This window comes from Gobius niger (assembly GCF_951799975.1).
Source record: "Gobius niger genome assembly, chromosome: 8".
NCBI lineage: Eukaryota > Metazoa > Chordata > Actinopteri > Gobiiformes > Gobiidae > Gobius > Gobius niger.
This window is the reverse complement of record NC_136859.1, coordinates 21,133,635-21,145,639: the sequence shown is the minus strand read 5'-3', so window position 1 is coordinate 21,145,639 and position 12,005 is coordinate 21,133,635. Positions and strand designations below refer to the sequence as shown.

The 12,005-nt window shown below is 40.1% G+C and overlaps 1 protein-coding gene across 1 annotated transcript; it reads right to left on the bottom strand.

Annotated features, from left to right (window-relative positions):
- Nucleotides 1-398: 398 nt before the first annotated feature.
- LOC306966378 (galanin receptor type 1-like) lies at nt 399-11,079 on the bottom strand. The gene is made up of 3 exons (XM_079561126.1): nt 10,169-11,079; nt 10,016-10,081; nt 399-1,578 (listed from the first exon to the last, which is right to left on the bottom strand). Exons 1-3 carry the CDS (start codon nt 10,832-10,834, stop codon nt 1,258-1,260), a joined length of 1,053 nt encoding a protein of 350 aa, XP_079417252.1. The 5' UTR covers nt 10,835-11,079; the 3' UTR covers nt 399-1,257.
- Nucleotides 11,080-12,005: the final 926 nt, after the last annotated feature.

Below are 12,005 nucleotides of genomic sequence, written 5' to 3'. Positions count from 1 at the left end.
TAACTAGGAAATTAGGCCCTATGTCAAAAATCCTCAAATATCCCTTTAAATGCAGGACCGATTGATTTACAAAAAAATTGCAAGCTGCAGCCCTCATAGTCAAGGACAATAGGGACACAAAACTGTGTAAAGGTGCCAAGTCTCCAGACAGTGACCTGCTAAAGGAAATGTCATAAAAGTCCTTTGGGAGGCAGGGAGATTTTTCTCGTTAGCTACTGTAGGAGAAGAGCCTAAAATAAATCGCTAGTCCATCTGAATACAGAAGAAGCTCCATATAAACTTACAATAAACCGATCTACAAAATAAGTTCACTTTTTCATAGTGTCACAATCTAACAAATTATTTCATGGTCCACTATTTCTCCTGTCTCTCCAAAACAAGTAAAGATTAAATCCCTATACAAAGTCGTTGTCCCGTTCAGAACTTCGATATAATGCGTGGCATTACCTTATTTAGTCCATTTTACCTGCACATTTCAAAAGCTTTACCCCTCCATTGGTGATGCACCGAATAAGCTGATAAGTTAGTGAATCATCTTATAAGAGTGCACTGTGAACACCAGGAGGTAAGGCTGCGGCGGAGACGGCTTGGCACATCACATATAGAGAGAACATTGTTAATCCTTCTCTCCCATTGGCTGTCCTGTCGGAGTATTCCCATGGACATAAAGGGTGCATTAGAAGTGTCCAAAAGCCAGGCTCAGTCATACAGCACGACACAATCTGGAAAAAAAAAGGCATTCGAATATAGAGTGAAGCTAGATATACAATCACTTGGTATATTACACAAGCCAATATGACAGCAATTTTACAGGTGCACACATTGTCTTTCACATTACAGAAAGTTTTTTGTTGTTGTTTTTTTTCATAAAGCCACAAAGGATCACAAGCTAGAGAATGTTTTGTACCAGTCCCAGGCATTGATAGATAGAGCCTGGATCAAAAATCGACAGAAAAAAAATATATATATATATTGCAAAATTAAAATTAGCTGCAGTGTACAGTTTATTAGATTTGATTAGAAAGTGTTTACTAATGTTTTTGACAGACGTGTAAACTGTAATGGGAACAGGAAATGGGGGTAAAAAACATACATATATAAATATATTTCGTAATAGTGATTTTGAGAAAATGAGAACATTCTTTAACATAAAATGATAAATTCTCTCCCAAAGTCCCAATATAACAAACAGCACTTATGTGGAATAGTACTGCTGATTTCAAATTCGAGCACGATCATTCCCCTCCCCCTCACAAGTCAAACATTGGTGCAGTTAGTGGACGGCGGCGTTTCCGGCTTGCTACGTATCTCCTTGATATTGTTAAGTGGGGAGTCGCTCGTACCGATCTGGCATTTGAACACTTGCTTGTACGCTTTCCTGAAGTTCTCGGACAGGAAGGCGTAGATGACCGGGTTGACCGACGAGTTGCTGTAGGCCAGGCAGTGGGCGGCCACGCGCAGCACGAAGGAGGCCTGGTTCAGGGGGAACGTCCCGAACTCCACCCAGAGGTGCACCACGTGGTGAGGCAGCCAGGAGATACAGAAGACCACCACCACCACCAGCACCGTTTGGGCCGTCTGTGGAGAGAAACAGGAAGTTGTGGTTGAGGCAGCGGTGGATAAAAGATTTATTTTGTATTCGAAAAATTCCTGGTGAAAATTAAGCAGGCACATCGAAGAAAACAGGTGTGCAGCATCCGAAAAACGGTGGGACAAAATCCGCACAGCTTATATGCACCCAATCTTTTATTATTATACGCACCACTGCTGTGACATTTTGGGTGTCAGATCAGCCCTTCATCAGTGTGAGAAATATTCAGGCTTTAACATCATGAGTAATGACACAGGAGCAAAGGAGAACGAACACTCCCTGAACCAACTCTAGTGCAGGTTTTTGATACAAAATAAGAAGTCTGTGTAGGCTCTCAGTTGTACAGGAGTTGTCCATCTTCAATGAAGGTTTTTGAGTCATCTTCTATGTGAATTATGGTCTTTATCTGAAGTGAACTGAACTTTAGTGCGCTGACGAAGCCTTTTGGATGAGAGGCGAAACGTTCGACGCTTCAACTACAGAATACAGAAGATGATTGAAGCCTTAGGGGTAAGCAAGTTCGGTACCGGGGCCGGTTCGGTTCGGGGCCGCATATGTTGTAAAGGACTGTGGTCTAATAAATAACAACATCTTACCCTTATTGCGCTTTATCAGCCTGTGTCGCATGTTTCTCAAAGTGCTACATAAAGTCATTATCCATTCACTCCACACTCAATTGTTGCCACAGCCGCCGTGGGCCGACTGACCATTTACCACATGGCTATGATATGTTGTTTATATCCTGAGCTCTTATGTGCCCTCTGCTGGACACGTGAAGAATTCTTTCCTTTTTTAATTTAAGCTGCCCCCTAGTGGCTGTAGTGAGCAAACTGTTTATTTTGTTAAAAATCCATAACTCCGCACAGGAATGGGCTAGAGATGTACTTTTTTTTTACATGCTCAGGAAGTCATGTTCCTCAAAGGGCCACATTAAATCATCTCGCAGGCCGAATGGTTTATGTATTCTCGTGCATTCTTGTCTAAATTTCCATTCTTCAAATACCTCAAATAGGCTTGTGGCCTATGCTTGAATTCTAATGTTCAGCCCCACTGATTGCATCAACTTTAGCTGTGAGACTATCCGTAATCTCCTTTTGGCCCGGCTTGACTTTATATATGGTTTTTACTTATTATAGCTTTTCTCCCCTTGGCCGTACGGTCGCATATATACGGCCAAAGCCAAATCAAAGAGAGAAAATGGATGGGATTCTTTTCCTAAAGACTTTACTACAGCACTGTGCCCCGAGAACATGAATGATTCATTCATGCTCTTATAAGCCTGCTCGAGTCAGCAAGGTGCATAATATTTGAGATTTGATTGCACTTGTCATTTACAGGAGGGGGGTTTTCTGCACCTCTTTGCATCGGGATGAGCAAACTCTAGTCGAAATCATGTTCCCTATGGGGCTAATTGTAAAATTATTGCATTTGGTGAGTCACTGATAGACAGAGCCAAGATGCTAAGTGTACTTGTGTCATTTTCAAAAAGATAACACTCTCCATTGTTTATGATTCGTCACATTGCTTCATTGTTATCAGCTAATCCCCCGCTGTTGCATGAGGCGTGTTGTGCAATAAACTAGACGTGCAGTCAAATTGAATGGAATCAGCACAAGCCAATAATGTCATGAAAATACAACAGTGAGGGCGATAAGAGAGCTGATTTCTTAAAATCTGCACGGTTCACAAGTTCATATATTGTTTAGATGGTGATCTTTAACAAAACATCACTTTTTATTGCACATATTACTTCAACTATACTGTCACTAAAACTTCATTACAAATACAGGTCATGCCTCCTTTAGCTTTGTGCTCCAGTCCAGCATCCTGACTCTGATCTGATACTGATCAAGGGGGAAAAAATGATTTCAGAGATTAGATTTTCAAATAATCTGGTGTTCACAGCTGAACAGTCATCTATAAAAATGTGTGTTCAAAATCAAATAATGGTTATGAATGGCCAAAGTAGCTTAATACCCAGCTTTAAACACACAGAATGATGTGACACAAGAGCAAATCATTTTAAAGGGGGAATCTGACACTCAGATCATGTTTTTTTCTTAATCTAATTAAACTGCCTTTGCTTGGGGTGAAACATACTATATTAAAGGGATATTTCAGGATTTTTGACATAGGGCCTAATTTCCTAGTTATCCAGAGTATTGTTGATTTCTGGAGAGATGTTTTCTTTTTTTTAATTAGTCCTTATATTTGAAGAGTTTAGTGGTGCTAGGCTAGTGCTAGGCTAGCGCATGTCTATGGTAACTAGCAGCCTGCATTAAAAACAGGCTGACCCACCTGAGGCAAATCACTTATAACACCAGACTACCGATATAAATGTCTGTGTTGACTGAATGAGTTTTGAAATATAACCATTTTGCATTTAAAATAACTTATATTTGAGCAGCATCAGCTTCCTAGTTGCAAGCTGCGCAGCGGCGGAGTGATCTGCTAGGATACCGGATCTACAGTAGTTTGTTTACCTGCGGCCGGCGTTACTACACGTGGAATTCACAAAGGAGCTTTCTGCAAATCAGATATGGCAACGTTTGGAGGACTACCCCATGATATTGATTTTGAATGAGGTTTTTAATGCAAGCTACTACCATAGACATGCGCTAGCCTAGCAATAGCCTAGCACCACTAAACTCTTCAAATATGAGGACGGCATGAATTAAAGAGGGGGTATTATGCTTTTTTCAATCACATAGCACCAGTCTATATCACACTACAATGATGACGAAACCTCCTGTTGCCTTTCAAAATGGCTGTAGCGAATGTCTTGTAGGCCTCTGTCTCTTTAAGAACCTCTGACCCTTTCCGACACGCCCCCTCCACACGCTGTCTGTGGCATCAGTGGGGAGGGGGTTCTGCTGAGGAGCAGTGGTTGGTTACTCGGCTGGTGACGAAAGCTTGGAGGCGTCTCCAGGAGGTAGGGGCGTTCCTAGGAGGACTCAGGCAAAAAGCTACACCTAAAATGGCTGCCATCAGAGTTTTTACAGATTACTCAAAAATACGTGAATGTGCCAAGGCAACACTTCAGGCATGTTTTAATGAGGGAGTGACATAATAACATGATGTAAAGCTTGAAAAAGTCGATTTTGCATAATAATAATAATAATAGATTAGTTATAAGTTAGGTAAGAAATGGGGTCACACGCAAGTACGCTTTATTCCTAAATCATCTTAATCTTCAGTCAAATTTAGAAAAGGAAAAAAAAATCATTGCATTGTTGCTTTCATTTTGAGCAAATACAATCATACTTAAAGATCTGATGTTTTGTTTTGTTTTTTATTGTTGTTTTAGTGCAGATCTTCCTTCTTCTACTCATTTATTATTTTTCTCTCGAACAATCTATTTCTTCAAAACACTGACCTGCTCATTTTCAGTATTCACATCCCCTAACAATATCCTTCAATTCCACAACCGCATTAAACCTAATTTCCAGAGGCCCATGACAGTCATTTATTTCCAACCCCCTTTGCTCCCAGCCGAGGGGGATAACAAGACGTTCATTACAATTTTAATTTGAGTGATGCGAACTATGAGACACAGCTTTCCCAACTCCTAATCCGCCATTCTGGTGCAATGAAACCATCCTAGAACTCCAGAGACAAAACATACTGTACATCAAAATGCCAAACTTCACTCGACTCCCCTGAAACTGGATCATTAGCTTGATATGTCTTTGGGCCATTTTGATGCTACCCACCACTACTTTGTCTATGTCTATGAGTTGCAAATATGATTATTATCTGTCTAATGTAATGGAAAGAGTTAGCTCCAACAAAATAAAGGATTTTCACATCAATACTTTTCAACGTTTTTGAAATGTTGACCTCTCCCTGAATATTGTCAGTCAGCGGACTCCTGTTGTGCCCCTTCTTACTCATCAAAGTACACTTTAATATTGTGAGCGACAACATGCTGCAAAAAAGAGAAATGCCACAGACTGAATGAGAAGGATAGGTTGTTCTTGCTCTTTCTAAATACCAATCTTGAAGCACAACAAACACATTGTTGATGTAGCATGGGAACGACTTCAGTAGCTAACAGTGTGTGAAGGACAACGCTTTCATTGGACATATTTTCATTTTTTAAGTCTTTGCTCTGGGGACATAGCGGAAGCCCACATAAACAGAACCTTGTGTTGGACAAGAGGGAATAAGAGCAGCCAATGATTATTTTCATTTATATATATAAAAAATGCAAAAATGCAACTGTATTCATGTAATAGTCCATTACGTTATTTACGATTATTGTTTTTAGGATGACTGAAAACAGATGATACCCAATTCTAGCTGTTAAGCCGCCTTCTGTCTCTGTGCCCCAGGGGATGCTTGTGAAAGGATACATTTGCTACCAAATAAAAGTCAACAACTGAATATATGTTTTTTCTGCATTTGGTGGTTATTGCTAGCTTCAAAGAAAATACTACTAAGTCTGAGGCCTTAGTCATACTGACAGCAAATATATATAAAAAAGTGTTTTTGCACAAAAGTGGTTGGACCTGAAGTTCAGGACACAACATAAAGATTTCTTTCAGTGGTGCTATTATGTGGCAACAGGCACTCATCTGGTTAGGACATGCACTGCAGTTCATGGTAGCAATCTGGTACAATGTTTTGTTTTTACATAAAAAGAAGAGTACATGTAAAGAGGGGCATCAGTGGTCTGGGCTTATAAAACCTCACCTATTGATGCAAGTATTGGATTCAGTGCAAGGTTGATTGCTTGTCTCTTTTATGAAAGAGCATTTATCTATGAAGCGGTGGTGAATGCTGATGTTCAAAACACAGTATCAGTGTAGCGCATTGTACCGTAGCAGGTTTTCTAAAGAGAGTGGATATATTACTAGGCAGAATAAAGCGTCCCAACTTGACCTTGGAGCCAATTTCCAAACTTGCAGGTCAATGTTTTTATAAATTGAAACCACTGCTGAAAGAACACAGCGACAAGATGAAGTCCATGGGTCAAGAAGAGTGTATAAATAAGGCCAGAGTTCAAGTGTTCCCGGGCACAGAAATGATGCTGGCTTGTACAAAGTTGAAGTCAATTTATTGGATACTAAATATTTTGGTTGGAGGATCTATTGATGGCTGCCTTTACTGCTACAACCATTCTGCAAGGAGCTACGGGGGACATGTCTAGCCATGGACAAAAAAACAAATAGATTAAATAATATATATCAAATCACACCTGGAGGAGTATTCCATTTAGCCGTGTTTACTGATACAGCAGGCATTATTGTAAACTAAAGCATGAAATAATAATTGCTAAAGTGACTAAAATATTTGGTATCACTTTATTTTACACTACCTTAATACACTGTACCTAACTACATTTTAGTACAATGTAATGTGCTCTGTAACAATCTGTAATAACTTGTACCTAAGGGTTAGATACACAATGGAATTATTAGTACTTTGTAGGTACATAATGTAATAGGATACGAGACCCTTAGGTTTAGGGCTTAAGGTTAGGGTTAGCAGTACTAAGTAACTCATGCCCCTCGAGGCCATAAGCGCCACTGCAGGTGTCGTAGCATATTAAGTTTTTTTACTCATTAATTGTCCGTGAGAGTAAATACTACGCTGACAGAAAAGACAAAGGGAGAGAGGGATATTGTACATCCAATTACACAATGGAGATTTTTTTTTTTACTCAAACCTGGCTGTAAATACTGTTTAAGTGACACTAGCCCGCAGTTAAGCCCATTAATGTGTATTGGGGCCTCCGGGTCGGAGAAGGAAAATCTGCAACTGTGGTTCTCTGGACAGAGACACCAGGGGGAGATGAAAGACCCCCCATTCATCCCATTAACCCTTGTATTACCCCCAGAGGGACTATGAAAAGGATTTATTAAGATAAACAAGTTACTTAGTACTGCTTTGAGCTTCCATGCCCACTTCAAGCTGCTTTAACAAACTTCGGTCCGTCATGACATCATACCACAGGAATGCAACAGTATCCAATGTAAAGGAAATAATTCAGAAAAGAGGAATACATTACTTTCCAGCATTATGAGTAAATAAAATAGCATTTTAGTAAATATATACTGTTCTGAATTGCTAATGTACTGACAAATTAGATGTGAATTAAAATGTCATTTAGTGCAGTGGCTTTCAGCATACTGATACCAATTAAGTCTATATTACCACTGACAATATGCCATTTGCTATCGGAGGAATTCGTCACCACTTTTGCGTACAGATGCAACAGAAATGTAGTAGACATTGCCAAATATTAATTTTCATAATTAGCCATAACCATCTGTATGCACCGTCTGGATGTCTGACTGGCTCACAGGGAGAAAAACAGGATTTACATTATGACTTCTTTACTTGAAGAATCCTTTATGCACATGATTACAAGCCAATTAAAATGAGCTCCAGCACGGTTGTCTCCATTAAGACGATGAACAAGATGATGCCATGACAAGTATTGTTGTGCATTTTTTCCTACTTAACTTGTCCAAAATGGATACATCTAATTAGATTCCTATTAGGCCACCCTGACTTGATGAGGACACACTGAGATGTATTGCACAACAGTGGTGGGAGTAACCTTGCTCTTGGCAGGTGCCTCTGACATAATTTTTCACAGTCAGAGCCCACTGAGCCCCAAGACCTGTATTGATTAAGCTCTTATTTGTACAAATGTCCAACTTTCCACCAAGGACGGACATGGAGGACATGAAGCTATTTCTCTTGTGACAGATATGATCAAGCAAAGCAGCGATCAAACATAATCTAACTAATCTGTTCACACAGTTCAAGGCTAAAAGCGCACGTATTCTGCCAATACCAAAAAAAAGGCATGTGGCAGAAAGAGCATCTAGCGTATAATGTTTTTCCAAATAAAATGCAATTGGAAGCAGACTGTAGGAGACAGCAGGAGATTAGCCTTTGATTAACCACCATATACAGTTTTCAAAAGGTCACAAACCAGTCTGTGCCCATTCTAAACTTCGATTATTGCAGCGGGTTGGATAAGCAAAGTCATGTCACATAAAAGCTAAAAAAAAACAATCCCAGTTTTCAGCAGCAGTTTTAAATTAGTGTGGCATCATGTCAAGTTCCAAGCCCACATAAAAATACTTGCACCAGGATGAGCATCTAGTGTAAAGGTCATTCAGGCAATGATTCAATGAGCAAGTCGATATGAGTTTTCAAAAAGTATACAAGTCATCTGGAACACGGCTGAGATTTCACACAAACTACGCAGAGCGGTTTCTCTCCTAAAAGATACACATGACACTGTGTGACTAATTTAGCTCCCATAGGTCACTGGCTTGAATATTGTTGCCAGACCGTAACATCAGGAAAAGCAGCAAGAGGGCAGATATTTTGTTGACAAAGAAAATGCAATAAGAATTTTAAAAATTACATTTTAGTTGGCTTTCAAGCAAATCAAATAAAGGTTTAGAAGCTAATATGGTTGTTATGCCAATTTGATCTACAACTTCCTTGCCATATCCCCAGTTTGTTAGCTGTGATTTATGCACTTTAGTTATAGTTTAACAGTAGCTCCCAGGCTTGCCAATAAGTTGTGCGGGTTTATTGGGATCCTTGCAAGTTATTTGTCACACAGCTGTCACATCGCGTTTCCCTCTGCCTCTGCCGACTCCATCATCGCTGCGCTCTCCAAGTACCCGCACATAAATCATCAGATTATTGAGAAAGCCTGCTTAAGTAATAAAGGGTTGTGAGAAATATTAAATTACAATGACACGAGCTATCAATGCGAGCCGCTGTGTGAGGCCATAGACAACAGGAGATGACAAATAGGGTTGTGAACCTTCATTACAGACTGGCTTTTAATCAAAACTTCTACTAGGGCTTTGGGAGACCTACTGAACTTTCAGAGATAAGCCTTTTAATATCAATATGAACACTGTTTGAACTTCATGAAAGATTATGGTCCATTGCCTAATTGAAGGAAATGGCTGCATTTATATGGTGCAGCCTCAGCTTAGACCATCATGCTGCAATACAGGGTCACAGAAGCCGTGGTGCTGTATACGTCCCCTCAGAGCACAGTTGCTTTGAGTGAAACCATATGTGAAAACATGGGATGACTTCAGCCTGCAGCTATCACATTATGATGAATTGCAATAGAGTATTTGTTGGCACAACATGAACCATATGCAATGTTGGGTGTAATATATTGTAGATAGGCCTGATAGTTGCAATGATAAAACACTAAATGTGTGTTTTATTGTTAAAGTAACGAACACAGAGAGACATGCAATGCAGCCAAGGTGGTATAGGTCACTTCCATTCCATTTCTCATCTGCTCACGTATGCGCAGGAGCGGGGATTGAACTGTCACCCTTTGGATTTGTGGGCCATCGCTCCTCCTCACTGCCGCTCCAATCACATAAACAGATCGCCAAGGCCAAACATGATGCATTTTCATACCTTTTTCTTTGACGCCTCTGACTTTTTGGACACGTTTCTTAGCTTTTTGTGCAAGTGATTTAAAACCTGAAAGGCACAGGGGGGGAAAAATTATCAAAACTTTTGTTGCCAAAGTCTGAAAAGCTGTTGGAAATATGTCAAACTGCTGCCTACCTTGGCGTAACAGAAGGAGATGAGGAGCAGGGGCAACACGTAACCAAAAACAAAAGTACACACGACATAAATCTTTTTCTGGTTTTGGTTCGGCCACACTTCCCAGCAGTACGTGTGGTTCTCCCCCCCGTGGAAAATGTTCTGGTAATACATGATAGGCGCAGCCATGGCCAGCGACAGTATCCAAATGACCACCACTCCAATTAACGCATGCTTGGCCACGCGGATGGATGACGACTTTCTTGAGTGCACGATGGCAATGTAGCGGTCCACAGACATGGCAGAGAGCGTGAAAATGCTCACAAGCATGGACACCGTGAAGAAATAGTGAATAAATTTGCAAATAAACAAGCCGAGGACCCAAGTCGGCATCATGTAAATTGTTGATTGGAAAGGGATGCAAAAGAGCAGGTAGGAGAGGTCGGCTATGCTCAGATTGAGGATGAAAATGTTGGTTGTGCTCCGTGGTTTTCCGGGCTTGCTTTTGGCCAACACCGTGATGACCATTGAGTTACCGAGCACTCCGAGCGTAAAGATTAGTCCAAATACGACAAGCGTGATGAAGTTATCCGCGCCAATGCCAAACAAAAGTTTCTGGTCTTCTTCCTCCGCTCGGCTATTGTTCCAGTGCTCCTCATAGAGCCAGACAGCATCCGACAAGTTCATATTTACGTATTTGAGCAACAAACTTAAGACGATGTCGCTGCGTTACGCATGGCACAGTTTGTTTGTTTTGTTGTTTAAAAAATAGTCGAGGTTCAAAGTCTATGGATTTACACAAGATGTGGCTGTTCGTCGTGCCGTGCCATTTAAAAAAAATGTGGAATAACAAATGATTTCTCTTCTTGTTTAAATCGTGTCTGTCTCTATGCGCGTCGGAGCGCACCTGATGCTCTGATGCGCCTCTACCAACGTGCAGACCAATTACCATGGACTCGCTCTCCAACTCTTCCTTAATATACAGGGGGCTGGGCCAATAAGGCACGTCAGTACCACGACACAACCTCCCCAGCAAAGACAGAGAGATAGCCTGTAAAAACTTCAACGCTTTGCTGTTGATGCACGTGTTAACAGCGTCAGAGGCAGGTGCAACACTTTGCAAAATGTGTTCTATGTTTTAAAACGGCTAATATAATACAATATAATTGTACTGTATTATTTTATTCAGTAGTGAATCTTGAGAAATAGTTAGAGACAGGGAAAGAAACAATAGTAGCCTTTTTGAACAAAATCCTAATTTACACAAGACGTTTTTCCCAAAATTACATTTTGGAAGAAAAAAAAAAAAAATTCACAGACATATGACTCAGTAATGAAATAATCATTAGCCTATTTGACAACTGTCTTTGTTTGTAAGGTGAATCATTAACAGATTGTACATGTGTTTATTGTGCTAATGACAAAACAAACGTATTTGTAAATCCATTTGGTGAGATTTACAAAGGTGTCATAGACACTACAAAGAGTTTGCCAAACAAAATCCAAAGTCCTTTTTCTTTATATATACATTTTTTTCAAAGAAATGTGGGGCGTTCCAAGGCAGCCTAAGCAGGGACATCTTCCCTCTCAGCCCCAGCTGGGCTCTATTGTGTTCTTCTATAGGCTACTATACCAACAAAAGACACATATCCCCTGTCGTACGTCTCATGTCAGCAATGGTGCTGTATGACAAGGTTTGACTGAGGCTACCTCAGCTTCAAATCTGATCAAACATATAAAAAAAACATACACAAATGATCAGATAAAGCAACATCATAACATTCACATTTAAAATAAATGAACACTTTTTGTAAGTCTATATCAATTAATGGTTTTGTATATATATATAAATAAGCAT